This window comes from Leuresthes tenuis, unplaced genomic scaffold (assembly GCF_036924035.1).
Source record: "Leuresthes tenuis unplaced genomic scaffold, fLeuTen1.0.hap1 SCAF_7, whole genome shotgun sequence".
Classification (NCBI taxonomy): domain Eukaryota; kingdom Metazoa; phylum Chordata; class Actinopteri; order Atheriniformes; family Atherinopsidae; genus Leuresthes; species Leuresthes tenuis.
The window spans coordinates 4254169-4269898 of record NW_027325361.1 but is presented as its reverse complement, the minus strand read 5'-3'; the positions used below and the strand labels follow the sequence as shown (position 1 = coordinate 4269898).

The following is a 15730-nucleotide window of genomic DNA, read 5'->3' as shown; positions in this document are numbered from 1 at the left end:
GCAGTAGCCAGAAGCTGTGTTTTATTATGAATGAGTGGTGGCGTGTATCTCCACGCGGCCGTTTTAATTGACACGGGGCCGAGGAGCTTTGATGTACAAGGCGTTGTGGTGGCGGAGAGAGACGGGCGCCTCATTACTGCTCTCTCTTATCACACACACAAACACACACGTGTCTTTCATTCGGAGCGGCGGAGGCTGCAGGGAGAGCTCGTCAGCCATGTGATGGGAGCAGCAGAGACAAAGCGTGGGCAGAGAGGAGGGCTGAGGACGTCACAAAATCAAACACCCCTTCACTCTCCCAGAGCTGGGGAAACCCCTTAAAAAAACACAACTTTCCGTACCTCTGAAGTGATTAACTAAAACAAGTTGTGTTCAAGGTCAAAGTAACGTGAGAATAAAAATGAAGGATTAAATGCAACTTTCTTTGATCTAAAGCAGGCATATTCAGCTTCTTTTTTTCACCTTAAGAATAGAGGAACATCTGAGCAGTGCTTGAAGATCAATAAGTTGAATTAGCTTATTTGGTGTTGTTTAACATGTAGCTCAATGTATCTGTAACTGTTTTTAATCAGTGTGGAATTCGGTTTACAGGTCGTGTTGCCTCAGCACAGTCACTTTATTCTCAAATACGCTGCTGGTCAGCCTCCCCTCGCACCATAATATCACTTCAAATTTACACCATAAACAGCTACGTTCAGATACAGTTACAGCTCAAGTAGGCCATGTGATTGGATGGGATCCTTTGTCCCAGTTATTCTTCCTCTTTAGTCAGCTTCTGCTATTACTTTCAGGTCAGAGCCCGGAGCAGAAACTGTGGAGCGTGCACAGAGCATCTGGACTGAGCTCCTGCTCTCATACGCTCAACTGGACTGAGTGTGTAAGAGCCGGAGAAACTTGGCTTTCAACCACATTAGCAGTGTGTTTATCCAACTTTGAGAAATTCATTTTAGTCAAATTAACACAACAGTTAAATTTTTTCTAACTTTATGTGAACATTAGAAGTGGCTCTAAAGCAGTCTGTTTAGTATTTCCTAATTTTGGGGTTCGGTGGGGGGGGGGGGGGGGATTCAGCCATCTGCCTTGTGGTTCTTTGGTTTAAGATCGGTTTCCTCTTCATCGTCTTTCATGTCACTTTAAAAATGTAAGCTTGCTCTCATCTGTGAGTCGACCCATTAGTTGTAACAGAGGCATATCATATAAATAATACAGTAACAAATATTTGTTTATAATTCATCATCACAATGCCTTTTTGTGTCACAGCATGAAAAGAGATCATCCCCCACAGCCTGCCATCACATCCTTTTGTTGGTTTTGTTTCATTTCACCCTGAATACACGTTTATCCGACCTCTAACCGTTTGGAGTGCAATTTAAAATGACGTGTAAAAAGCTCTAAATGCATATAAATGTCACCCAAAAGTGGGCCTGAAGTGGTGTGCTAGTCACATGCACTGGCATGAAATCATGCTCCTAAAATCATGAAGCACAAAAGCAGCTTTCACTCTCAAGTGTTTGGTTCTACCAGTCTTTTCTTCCAGTACTGCTCCTTTTCCTAAATCTTTACAATAAAGACAAAGCAAAGTTGTTTCTTCCTGTTTCATCAGTATTTTCTGGTTACTTATTACTTCAAATTTGCAAAGATCTTGAATCCTTGATTCCAGCTTTGTTTTAACAGATGCTGTAACATTAAAATGTGCCTTTGTTGTTGATGCTAATCGAACCGCCGAATGCTCCAGACACACATTTGAAGCGGTATATCCTCCCCATCCCTTCAGGTGTTACTCCTGTCCTGTGAACTCAGCGCAGCTGTTAGTTGGGTTAGGGTTAGGGTTAGGGTTCCTGCTTGCTAACGTGAGATAAATGTTGTCTTCCTGTCTCAGGCTGCCCGACAGTTTGGGACAACATTCGGTGCTGGTATCGTGCTGAGGAGGGACAGGTGGTGAGCGTCTCCTGTGCCAACGTCTCCCAGCTGTTCACCAACAACCAAGGTAAATCACTTTCTTCATGAGTCAGCTACGACACGAAGGTCACAGCTGACATTTACAGCCTTCTGTCAAACCAGATCCCAGCCTCTCAGACTAAATGAGAATTAACTGGAGTTCCACCTTTTTACTGCGTGATTTTCTGCTGTCAGAAAACTGATATAGACTGCAATGAACCTCTGTGGTTCACCTTAGCACTTTTTATTTTGGGAGCTGCAGAACTGCACACATCAGCGCTGTATGTGGCAGTGCAGAGCAGTGATTAATAATCCTGTCATGCTGATCCTCTTTTTATCCTCTTGCTTGTGCTTCTACGTTTTTTCGATCCTGATGTGTTCAGTCAGTGCTTCGTTTAAAAGCCACGTTGACTTGTGTTTGTAAAACAAGGGTTTTATATGTGCAATTTTCACTCAGATCATCCATCTTTAGGTTTTCAGTCCTGTAAAGTAACCATGTTAGATTTAGAACCAGTGTTGCTAGTGTTTTATGGACATCAGGAATGTCTGACCAACTGTTTACGTGACCCCCACAGACCCGTCTCATCCAGCTGTCTGGTCTAAAAAAAACAAAATGCACCATCCAGATTCAAAGTCTCTCATTTAGCATCAAGGAGATGACAGAAAGAAGCAGAAGAGATGATAGAAAAAACTCAAATCTGTGAGCTGTCACAAACAGACCCAAGAGAGACACTGAGTAGGGAAAGAGGAGGCCATCAAAACCTTTCCACACAGATACAAAATGCTACGTTTCAAAAAAAGGAGAAAACATTTAATCTATATTAATGTTAATCCAGAGATAATCCATACTAAATCTCCATATAATCCTTCAGTAGTTGAATTGACAGAATATTTCCTCACTTTTTCTTTGACATCTTTTCAAACACCGTCCCAGGTCCATACAGCTGCTTGAATCAGCAGCTATGACTCTCATTGGCTGTTCTTCTGTGCAAGATGACTTTAGCACCACATATCTGTCTAATGTGAAGCAGCAGAGATTTGTGCACTGCTACAGATCAGCCACATGAAGACAATCAAATAAACTGAGTTTGGTGGCTGTTGCATGAACATGGAAACATAGAACATACATTACTGGCTGCTGTCGCACATCAGGACAACCCATCGATGTTTTAGTGTCTGAAGTGAATTCATGAAGATAGAAAATAGATATATTTGAGTGTCCATTTATTGAACGGTTAACTGGGGACAAAATCTATTTATCAATTCTTTAATCATTTACAATACCAAGCGTCCAGGCAGCTTATAACAATATATGGTAATATGGAAAACTCTTGAGCCACTTGTATAAGTTTTTTTTGGACATTTTCTGCTTTTTCACTCATTTTCAGTCCAGTCCTTGTACCCGACCATTTTCAGAGGAATGCGTTTCTTTGTTAAGCCACTTAACTCTGACCTATGAATCATTCAGGCAGAAAAAAGGCTCCTAACTCAAGGGATGAACCAGTGTTGTGTCGACACAGAACAGACAACTTAGCAAAGAAGCCATTTTAAATTGGATCTTTAGGCACTTTGTTACTAGCAGCCTGTCACAAAGACATATCATTTGTTCCCATTTCGTTAGTTTCATCTATGAAAAACAGCAAAGAAAACACAGTTTGACAGACAGAAAATAGGATTTCTGCAGCAACAAGGTGATTCCCAAAGAGCTATTAGCTGAAAACCTGGCATATCTCAGCATGGTGTGCAGTGTGTCCTTAAAACATTTGAGGAAACTGGACAAGTGGAGGACAAAAGAAGAAGTGTCAGGCCTGAAAAACTATCTACAGCAGATGAACAGGATCTGAAAGTGATGTCCTTAAGAAAGAGGAAAAAATCCAGCAAAGACCTGACACAGGACCTGAGAGATGCATCTGGACCTTCAGCTGATCCATCTACTGTTGGCCCAAGCCTCATCAGAAATGGGCTCCATGGAAGGGTGGCTGTCAAGAAGCCGTTCTTAAGGAAGGGAAACGGGGAGAAAAGGCTGAGCTATGCCAAATGACACAAGAAGTGGACTGAAAATCAGTGGCAACAGGTCTTATGGAGGGATGAATCCTCCCCAGAGCCCGGACCTCAACATGATTGAAGCATGATTTACATCAAATCACCCACACTCTCTCCAAAAGTTTGAGCAAGGATGACATCTTGTCGTTTCCTATAGTTGAAGAAGTAGATTTAGATTAGAGGATTTCTGTAAAATATCTTTAAAAGGAATCTTTTCACTTATTTAGACCTAAAGCTGAAGATGTGACATGCAGAGATAGTTTTAATGAGGTCTGAAGGGTGTTTTCTTCTTTGCTTATCTTGCTCTGAAGTGATAGCTGCTAGTTTTTCTTCTACTTTTTATCAGTTCTATTGGTGTTTGATATTTGATGTTACTGTGAATATTGTGTGCAGATGACCAGGATTAAGGATGCAAGAGTGAAGGGTCTGTAAAATGTGCTTACTTTGAACAAGTTGTTCATCTTTAATGAAAGAATATGACCCAAAGTCACTCAGTGGGGTTACATGAGAGCCATCGGATCGGATTAATGGCTAAATTACAGTAAAACTGAGTTCTTCAGTTCATGTTGACACCTTAATCTGACAAAAAAAACGGATCGGATTAAGACCCTGAGATAACTCGATCCAAACGTGCACTGAACGTGCCTGGAGACGACAGTGGATCGGATCGAGCGTTCTGCGCATGCTCCAGATTTTTTCCCAGGATTGTTACCCGGAAGTGGAAGGAGACGATATTACTGTTGTTGTCGCCGCCGTCAGAAAGAAAGAAACAACACGATGCAGAATGCGCCGTGGTGCATCGTCTGTGCCATAACCAGCTCATCACAGATGGAGAGGGACGCAGCTTCGTCTCGCTCTGCGTTCGCCATCTTTCTGAATGCCTGAGTTTGTTGTTGTTGGTGGTGAAGACGTCAACAGGAAGTGGCTCTATTAGCGATAGCTGAAATGGGGACAGCGCCACCTATCGTACCGGGGTATGACATGCTTTGTACCAGTGATTCCATTCATTCACCGCCATATATCCAAGAATAATTACCCTCAGATAAGGAGCATAACCCAACTATAGCTATAATCCAGTTAATCTCATCATGTAGACCCACTGTGAGGTGTGACGAGATGCAGATGTTTCCATCACATCAGCTAGCATTGCTTAATAGTTTTCCCTGGAAGAAGCATACCAGTAGAGAGCGTTTACAGTGCAGTATGTGGGTGCTGAAATGATTCAATGTAATTGTTAGAAAGACTTGAACAAGCAGAAAAGAAAAGAAAAAAAAACAAAGCAGGTTGTGAGTAAAAGTTGAGCGAACACTTTGCGTGGAGGGATCAGGAGGCGGAGGTTGCTTTCGATGACCTCATAACTCTGTGTTAGTGGGTTCCTGGACCCCACTGGGTTTCCTCCTCCACAGGCAGCTGGATCCAACCTTTCCAATGGGACTCTGCATGCAGAGAAAATAATGAATTGGAAAATCAAAGAGTTCACCGAAGAGCCAGGAGCATGAGTAGGGAGCTGGCACTGCTTGTTAAGCATGGCGATATGAGCTTTAGCGCCCTCCCCAGAGCCTCGGCCTTCAAACCTCCATTCACATCCAACTATTTGCTGCGGCTGCAGGCCTGTAGGCTCTACATGCTACGCTGTACTGAGGCTAATGCGGCTGGATATCGGTAAATCCACCCACGACTCAAACCCCCACACTCTGCTGTACCGAGGAGCTGGACAGCATTTTCCCTTCATGAAACTTAAACCTGACTTTTCACTGTCTCCGCTCTGTTGGAAACATATCAACCCGCTCAAAGCACCCGGTGACTGTTTGTGTGTCATGACGTCTGAGGAACTCTGTGGTTCATTTCAGCTCTCAGCCGTAGTGGGAGAACAAAATTCTGTTAATTCAAATTCAGCATTTGCCACCTTTACCTGCCTTTAACTTCATTCATACTTCACCATGAGCATTTTTTTTTTTAGAAAGTGAGGAAAGAAAGTAATCACTTTCAGTGCTTAAATGCTTTTTTTTGTTTAATCTTGGATTTATGGGCGGTTAATTATGCTAAAAGGCAGGTGTTTACCGTGGCTGCACAGCTGTTCAGCATCTGAGAAAAAGCAGATACAAGGCAAAACTTTCTCTTCATTCTGGTAAATATAAGAGGGACGTTGTTCTGTAATAACCCAACTAACAGCCAGTTACACTGAGTAAGAGAAAGTAAAAGTATTTTCCTGAAGAAAAGATACGTCTCCTCTTTGACTGGCTGTAGGCATCCCAAATAAATCTGTAAATGTGGTGGTCTACAAGGCACTGTAGAACTTCAGCATGTCTCAGTCACCCCAAGAGTAGTCTGTGGGCAAAGTGCCGTTTGCCATTTTGTTGTATAGATTTGAAATGTGTAGCAGAAACGACTCTTTGTTCTTAGAAAGCTACGTTTAACTCAGTAACAATATTCCACAGCTGCTGCCTCTGCTGTCATGATTTCATTCTTCGGCACAAACTCCCCTCTGATTTGATTTCAGTAAAGAACTTTTCCTCCGGCGATGCTTTGATAAACGTAATTTCAATTAAATGTTCACATAGTGTTGCTGGAACCCGTCAGTTGCAGAATATTGTACTGTCCTTTGTCCCGTTCGTTAAGGACTTGGATTTTTGTACCCATATTTATTTTACACCCAAATACATGAGGAAATAGTGCCAAGCTTTAGTTTAGCGAGAAACCCTAATTTAAGCATTAGGTAATAAATCTATGCAAAAGGGCAGAACAAGTGGAAATCGAACAGTAGGTGCAGGGTAAATGTCTTAAGATGTTACAGATATCAGAAGAGGATATATGTCTCTTAAGAGAGGAGATAGAGATTGTTGAAAGCTCTGATAGCATTTGGTGGCCCGTTCCACCATGGAACCACAAATGATAACAGACTCGTGCCTTGTGAATAGGTATCAGACGATGTTCCTGAGGAATATGGTGGTCCAGAAGGAGCATAAACCTGTCTGAATGAGTTTAGTGTTACACCTTTGAAGACGATGGGCCAACTCATCTCCTGTGCAACATATTTTTTTTTGCAGAAACTGCAACAACACAGAAAATAGCAGGTTACAGGAGCGGTGCGTGCACACTGCTTCATCACATACTGACCAACTTCTTCTGCCGTTTTACAATAACAGTAACACCATATACTTTTACTGTAAAACCCAATACCACAGTAGTACCGAAACAGTTCCAATTATAACAGATAGCATTACTTTCTCTATATTTACAGTTTTATATCCACACACATCACTTTCATGAACTGACTAAAAACAAAAATGCATTTCACTGTATTAACAAATACCATAATGAACTCGATTAAAGTTTTCTAGTGTTTTTAACAACTGTTTTTAACCACAATTTTATCCTTTTTATCAATCACTTCTGAAATGTATTAATCAAACTGAACCCTGTTTAAATAAATGCTTTTTAATATATTCAGTCTTAATGATATGAACAGAAAGTATTTTGCACTTCCTCTGATCACCCAGAAAATATTTAGTGCTGGTCTAACCCAAAAATACCTGTATGGACAATACAGACCTTCACCACGGCCTAAAAACTAGACTAGCACAGATATATGTGGCATGTGTGTGCCACAGCTTAGCCTTGAGCTTAGCTTAACTCAACACTTAGCTCAGTAATTTACACAAGCATCTATGACATGACACATTTACTCTGCTCAACATAGGTTTTGGCCATAAAAACTTTTACTGACGCTATGTGCATCTCTTAGTAGTTAGTTGATATACTTTTAGCTCATGAAGACATGAAACAGTTATGTGGTTCATTACCGCCACGGACCATGAGTCCGCCATTTTAACTACACACTGCAGCAAATCACCTGTACAAGCCCTTACACTTGCGAATTCACTCTTTAGCTTGACATCCATTACATTGCAAGGGACTTATGCTCTATTGCTAGTGTTGTGTATCACTTATATATTATTTACAACCCAGCTTACCTGCAAAACCCCAGAAAATAGCAGGTTACAGGTGCGTACTTGATGCACACTACTTCATCACGCGTTGATTATCTTCTTCTGCCGGCCGGGGCGTCATCTACTGATGCATACGACACCGAGCGCCATCTACTGGCGAAACGTATATTGCACTTTAAGATAGAAAAATAGATATTAACAGTAGTTTCTCCAAATGAAAGTGACCTCTAGCCTAAAAATAAAATGGGGGGTCACTATTTTCATGTATTTATTTTATCATAGTGCCAAATTAGCAGCTGGTTGCATATATAGGAGTTACTATGTAGGCAACATTAGTGACTTAAATTTCATTCAGACAGTCATGGATGGTCAGAGCTGGAGTTAAATGTGCCCTTTTTTGTTTGGTCAAACAGCAGATACACAGATATTTGTTCTGGGCCATCCGTAGGGCTCTTACTCTGCATTGCTGGGTGATCTGCTAGAAGTGCATTTCTCAAAATGAGATATTATCTGTACGAACAGCTGGGTGGCCTGCTGAGTCAGATTTAGTAAAAACAGATTTTCCTTGCATTGTAAAGTTCAGAGTGAAATTACAAAGAAATAGATGAAACAATATTAAAGAAGGATAACTAGACATCAGTCAAGATACAGGTTTCTCACAATGCTGATCAAGGTGAATGATGAGGAGGCCATTTTTATATAGAGATTGTGAGGAAGAGACAAACCGGTTTGATGACCAACTGTTCAGTCTCAGAGAGGTTTAGTTGAAGGTTTCTTCCTTTCATCCATGAGGAAATCTCTGAGAAATATTTGAATTATTTGCTGTGTCCATCTGGTGGAAACAACAGGTATGCTTGACTATTGTGAATTATATGAGAAGTCTTGTGACCCCTCTACTGAGGGAGCAATGGGGGTGAAACTCTATTACAGGATAATTTTTACACATATTTCAAAAGAAACGAGAGAACCATCATGTATTCCTAATGTAGCTCTCTTTATTCAGTTATATGCCAGCAGTCTGAAGTTTTCCCAGAGTTGTAGAGTCCTAACCCTAACCCTAATCTTCCTCCTCACATTTGAATTCTTGTTTTAGTCCAATGTGTTCAGCATCTTCAAACTCTTTAACTGCCCTACCTCATGTCACTGATCTGGTTTCAGATGTTAAACTGCACCTTTCTCTTCATCTGTTACTCTAGATTAGTTGTTTTTTCCTGGTATAAGTCTCTCTTTTCTCCAAACCACTGCGAGCCTCATTTGTTTTCTAGGTTACGTTTATAGGAACTGCACGGAGAAAGGATGGTCTGAGCTCTACCCGTCCTACGAGGACGCCTGCGAGGATGCAGAGGATGAAGAGATGGAACCAGAGGTAGACGCTTTAGCTGATTATTTCCATGAAGTTTTTTTTTTCATCCCAAATAATTGTGTCTCTCTGAGTTCCTTAACTGTAATGGTTCTCTGCTCTCTGGCTTCCTTATTTGGTTTGTTTGTGCATTCTTATAAAAGATGACATGGTTGACATGTTTGCCTTCTGTAGCACTCCTCCAATCTTTGAGAATCCAGTGGGCAATCCTATTGCCCTCCTGACAGTCAGTGGGGACTATATGTTGGCTCACAAGCAGCACATATACAGTAATGACCTGCTGTTAGAGATTTAATTACTATGCATTCAACTCCAGCCCTTATTACTGTCATATAAAGCCCTTCTCTACTGAAGCATTTAGTCTTTTAGTGAAGTGCAGAAAAATCTCTAATGCTTCTGTTGCCACAAAAACTGTTGTTGAGAAACAATTGAGACTCACCTTTGAGTAGCAAAAGAGAAGGTTGAAACGAAAAAGTTAGGACCTGGTTTATTGAGGCACTTTTCTCAAGAAAAGTTAATTTAATTCTCTTTAACATCTGTTTTAACTAAACAAGAGCAGATCACCCCAAAACAGCTGGGATAGGCTCCAGCTTTCTTAATTCAACATTCAACAACCCCTTTTCCCTTAAGCTTCCAAGAAGTTTAATCCAAAACCCATTAAGTTCAATGACAGCAACTGCATTGTTCACTCAACAACTCAAGAGTTCAGTTCAGTTTCCCACTAATTGTTCAACACTGAACCATTGACCGTAAAGGTTGAGACTGAGAAGTTTATCTCTTTTGTCTTTTTCAGACAACATATTTCTCCAACTTCAAACAGGTGTACACTGCCGGCTACGCTACCTCCCTCATCTCTCTCATATCAGCTATTTTTGTCTTCACTGTCTTCAGGTAACGCTCATAGTTTCAGGTTGACTCTCACTTGTGTGAATTTGTCCAGGAATGAAAAAAAAAGTCTTTTAAGTAAAGTTCTTTTCCTGTAGGAAGTTTCACTGCACCAGGAACTACATCCATATCAACCTGTTCTTCTCCTTCATCCTGAGAGCGAGTGCAGTCTTCATCAAAGACGGCGTTCTTTTCTCTGATGAAAACCTGGACCACTGCTTCATGTCCACAGTGAGTTGGCCGCCATTCAGCTCCATCAGCGTGTCTATATTTACCCGTGAAGGACTCGCATCCTTTACATGAGCAAAACCAGCAGCAGGACAACACAAAAGACAAAATGTGTGACCGCGTTCATTCAGAAATGTGATTCGTGAAAGTAAAAAGATGAAACGCTATCTGGAGTGTACAACTATAAAGTCTGAGCATGTAGTCGGGATTACATGCTCTTTATTCTGAAAAACCCTAAAGAGCTTATCACAGAGAGCAGGAAGGATTGGAATGCAGGGAATGACTGAGAGCATTAATGATGACTGTTTCTCTTCCTACTTTTCTGCTGATAAAGCTGCTGCACTGAAGGTAAGTGTCCCTCTTGTGTGTGTATGAGGGATTAGCATCAGCACTCTGTGACTCATTTAGAGGGGAAGTGAGGCGGAGACAGACGCAGATAAGACATCAGAAAGTCTGCTCCATCAAAAACAAGACAGTGGTGATAAATAGATGAGGAGATGGCAGCAGAAAAGGGCTAAGAGTGAAAATGAAACAGTGATAAAATAACCCTAATTTAGATTGTCACACTACAGCAATATGTGTTATTAACAACCCACACAAACATAAATGATTTGAACGGTTGGCAGCGTCTCTGCACTTATCACTGAGGGCATGTCCGCGGAGAATGCTGATTGTTGAAATGGAAATATTTTTGTCACAGTTGCAGATAATTATGGACCTGAATGCAGACTCACAGGCAGAGGGTAGGTAGACATTAAACTAAAGTTACTTTAATGGAAGTCACTGAATAAAAAATGGCTTCAGAGCAGAAAATTTAAAACAATCCAACATGAATCCAAGCGAAAAGTTACCAGAATACAAAGTCGAGCTGGAGTCATAGAGGTGGAACACAAAGCAAAAGGGATAACAAGGATCTGAATTAGCAAAAGACAAAGACAACTGGGAGGTGTAAATACTGAGGAAGGTGATAACTAACATGATAGCGGTTATAATAGAGTTACCAGAATATAATAGAGTTACCAGAATATAATAGAGTTACCAGTAATAGAATTACCAGAACACAAAGTCAAGCTGGAGTAAAAGAGATGAAAAAACAAAGCAGCAGGGATAACGAGCATCTGAAATGGGGATAATAGTGAGGGACAAAGAAAACTGGCGGGTATAAATACTGAAGGAGGTGATAACTAACATAACCAGGCGTGAAACAAGAAGAGGAAGCAAAACTAAATGGATTTAACTAAATTGAATAGGAAGAATACCTAATTGAGGAGCAGAATTTAAAAAAACAAAATACAGTGAAATCCAAAAAAACAAGGACAACTCAAACCAAATTACAAAAAACATCACAAAAACCCATAGACTTTCACAATATTTGTTACTTTCCAGCTGTGGACTGAACACACAAGCCAACTTCAAGTCCATAGTGGGCGTTTCCTTCCAACGATGCAGCACTACATGTTGGTGCGACGTGAGGATGAAGACAGGAAGTGAGAACATCCATTCTCCAGTGATAAAAGCAGCAGCAACTTATGTTATTTCCAGCTGTTGCTGGGTGTGTTTCCATGGAAAGCATTGTCTTGAGTACCTAAACCTGAATTAGGTCATATTTGGAGTAAGAAATAACCAGATTAAGCTGTATGAAGTATTCTGATCTTAGACACCTTATATGGACGCTATAATTTTACTATTATGAGTTTTTTTCATCACTGCTTTATGATGCATGCCCAAGTTCTGTGTTGGATAATCCAGTTAAACCAATCATGCTTTAGAGTACCAAAAAAATCCATACTAACAAATAGGAACTGAATAAAGGCAGTTGACTAAGATTTTGGATTTTTTCCTTTTGTCTGGCAGACATCCTGTAAATCAGCTGTGGCCTTCTTCCAGTTCAGTATCCTGGCCAACTACTTCTGGCTCCTGGTGGAAGGGATGTACCTGCAGACGCTGCTCGCTCTCACATTTGTCTTCCAGAAGAAGTACTTCTGGTGGTACATACTCATCGGCTGGGGTTTGTGCCTCAATCACTGTGATCCTCTTTCATTCATCTCCTTTGATGTTATTTATTGTCTCTCTCTGTCCCTTGTCAGAACTCTGCTGTGCCTCTTTCCTAATGACCAGGCTACTTTGTTTGCTCCTTTCAGGTCTACCAACAACAATCATAACAGCCTGGATCCTCACTCGAAACTTCTACGATAACAACGGGTGAGCTTCTGAAAAATCAGAGAAAATATCAAGAACGTGGAAAGCATGAAAGTATCCTCTGAATTTATGCATCCTCCCACCACATCTCCTGGAACATGGGGCATTAAAGCGAAGCAAAGGGATTTCCACCCTGAATGGTCCAGCTGTGTTTTTGCTGTTCACTAATAAGGAGTTTAACCACTTGGATTCGTTCTTCGGTGGGGGACACTTTATGCACATCACTTGGTCTGTTTTGTAGCAAATACATGTGTGTTTGTTGAAAGAGCGGAGATGACCCAAATGTGTATGCAGGAGGGTGGAGGGGAAAAAACGTTTTAAACAAAACCAACCAAGGACACAAGCAATCCAAAGAGACAAAAGAAGATATGCATAACTGAAACAAAAATGAGGATCTATGGGACTATGTATACCCAGGGAAGTAACAAGTAGTGGGGTGAAGTAGAAAATTATACCTTTTACACGTCTGTTTTTGTGTGATTCCAAACTTCCGGCTGGAAGGGAATTAGTTTGATTCAGAGATAGGTTTTGTAAAGTCAGGCTGGATATTTTATTCTATTACCAGTCTTTGCGTTAAGCTAACTGGCAGCTTAAAGTGTGAGAGTGGTGTAAATATTCACAAAAACACAGAAGAAAGCAAATCCTTAGCTGATAGGAAACTTGCTCCACTGTCCAGACCTAGACTTTGCTCTTTAAGCTCCCAGGGTAGCCACTTTGTGCCACTAGTCCTGGGAAGTGAATCATGATCCGTCCACTTTTGTGTGAGCTTATATAATTTGTGAGGCTTTTCTGAGAACCATTGGTTTTCTCTGGATTTATAGCTGATCTTATTTACAGAGACAGGGAAGGCTGCAGTCAGCTGCTGGCTGGTTCAGATGCGTGCAAGGCCAGATTAGCATATTCATAGATCCCCATTCCCTGAATGAAGAAGAGGTTGCATTGTATCCCAAGCATTTTTAAAGGTATGAGAGGTTTTCCATCAACTGTACCTCACATGGGTACATACACAAATAATCATGTGAAAAGGGATGCAAACTTCCTGTTCTTCTAAAACCACCAGTGAAGTTAGATCAATCAAGTATCTATTCTAAATGTATTACTTTTCAGAGTTTTCAATGAAAAAATATCAAGTTTGAAGCTTTTATTTCATTTCACACACTTTGCAAAGTATTCTAGTGAATCAATAAGAAAGGGATAAAATGTGTTTTAGTAAATGCTTAAAGCACCTTGTTTTACAATTTCCCTCAATGTGAATTCTTTACTTAAAATCAAAACCTCTTTCAGTTGTTCCCTCTTCTTTTTGCTGCGTTATCCATGACTGTAAGATCCCACAGAGAGACACTGTAAAACACAACCCATCCCGCTTTTAGCTATAGTTTCAACAGGCCAGAAAATAGATTTTTCTGTGGATGGACTTACTGCAAAGTAAATATCAAACCCTTGGGTTGCCCTCACCGTTTTGACCAAACCCATTTATTGCTAAATTCATTAGCATTGCAGTTATGTTGAATATATTGTAGTGACTGCTTGATCAGTGAGGAATGTGGTGATGCAGATGTTTCTTTTATTTTATTTTATGGGGTTGTTGTGTGTTTCATTAGTAGATAACAGACAAATTGCAGACCTGAACTGAGACTGCCTTTTTTATATATTATTATTATTATTACCTATTGTGCGTCTCAGGTGCTGGGATGACACAGATGTGGCCTTCATCTGGTGGATCATAAAAGCCCCAATAACTGCATCACTACTGGTGAGTACAGAGCAGTAAAGTGGGAGATATTGAAAGATTATAACACCCCTCAATCTTGACTCCCCGTGCATTTTGACTCTAATATTGTGATCACATGAGGGGGAACAATAAAAAGTTTATTCATTTCCCACATGAAACCTGACCAGTCTACAGAAAACTTTCTTTTCTTTGGGGTTATGTGTTTTTATTATCAGTGGGGATGAGAACAAAAGGCTGCACATTTTTATCATATGCTCTTACAGTTAACCCCCTCGGGTTAGCATCAGTGGCAGGACGTAGTGAATATTCTGCCATTGCCAGAATGGCCATCAAACAAAGGCAATAACCGTTTGTTTCATGTAGGTTAACTTCATCATCTTCATCAATGTGATTCGTATTCTGGTCCAGAAGCTGAGGTCGCCTGGAGTTGGTGGCAACGACACCAGTCACTTCAAGTGAGACCGAACAAATCCAGCATTAACAAATACATAGAAACATACGTTCTGGGAGGATTATCATACATGTATGTTTCCCTCATGGTCTGCTGTGCATGTGTGTTCAGGAGACTGGCCAAATCCACGCTTCTGCTCATCCCCCTGTTTGGGATGCACTACATGGTGTTCGCTTTCCTCCCAGAAAACACAGGAGCAGAGGCTCGAATCTTTATAGAGCTCGGTCTGGGATCCTTTCAGGTATCGTACAACAGAAAACACAGATATAAAGGAAGAGAAAAAACAACTTCTAACAACAACATACAATGTTTTTATGTTTTAAAGGGATTCGTTGTGGCCCTGCTGTACTGTTTCCTGAACGGCGAGGTAAGTAACAACTACATATTGTACACAGATGTGGTTTTGCATCTGTTAGTCTGTCCACTACAGGTCCTGTTTAGAAATCTGCTTAATATTTACAGATCATACTGTGACTTATTAGATTGTCACATTTAGAACCATTTTAGAGCCTTAGGTTTAAAAAATAAGCTTAGAAATAAGATTATTCTTATCTGATGAAGCAGAGGCAAGGAGGTGTAGCTTCAAAAGGTTATTCAAAAAAGGATTCTTTGGAAGTCAGGACGGGTTGATTCAGGCTTTCAGTGAGTTGGATGTAGTAAATGTTTGTTGAGCTGTTCTTCATTTCACGCCTGTTGCTGCTTTGCTTAAGGATTCAGTTTCATATAGCAGCACAAATTCCAACTATCTTGATACCTTGCAACTATCCTCAAACTATGGTGGCCACAAAAAAGCAACAACAACAAAAGACAGCATGTCCCTTCTGGGCCGCTGTAGAAACAGGGCGGCAGGAAGTGCTTGTTCTAATGTCATAAAAAAGACAAAGATTATTATTTTACACTATTGAATAGTACACACTGGAACCTTAAAGCTACCTTTTGTTAAG

The 15730-nt window shown here is 40.7% G+C and overlaps 1 protein-coding gene across 1 annotated transcript in view; it reads left to right on the top strand.

The window, feature by feature from the left end:
* ghrhrb (growth hormone releasing hormone receptor b) overlaps positions 1 to 15730 on the top strand; it is a 29630-nt gene that overhangs the window by 12199 nt on the left and 1701 nt on the right. Inside the window, exons 2-11 of the mRNA XM_072388950.1 lie at positions 1880 to 1987; positions 9197 to 9297; positions 10085 to 10182; positions 10275 to 10407; positions 12259 to 12412; positions 12546 to 12606; positions 14287 to 14356; positions 14699 to 14790; positions 14898 to 15027; positions 15112 to 15153. Of these exons, the coding sequence (XP_072245051.1) occupies positions 1880 to 1987; positions 9197 to 9297; positions 10085 to 10182; positions 10275 to 10407; positions 12259 to 12412; positions 12546 to 12606; positions 14287 to 14356; positions 14699 to 14790; positions 14898 to 15027; positions 15112 to 15153 (989 nt within the window). The remainder of the gene's footprint in view (positions 1 to 1879; positions 1988 to 9196; positions 9298 to 10084; positions 10183 to 10274; positions 10408 to 12258; positions 12413 to 12545; positions 12607 to 14286; positions 14357 to 14698; positions 14791 to 14897; positions 15028 to 15111; positions 15154 to 15730) is intronic.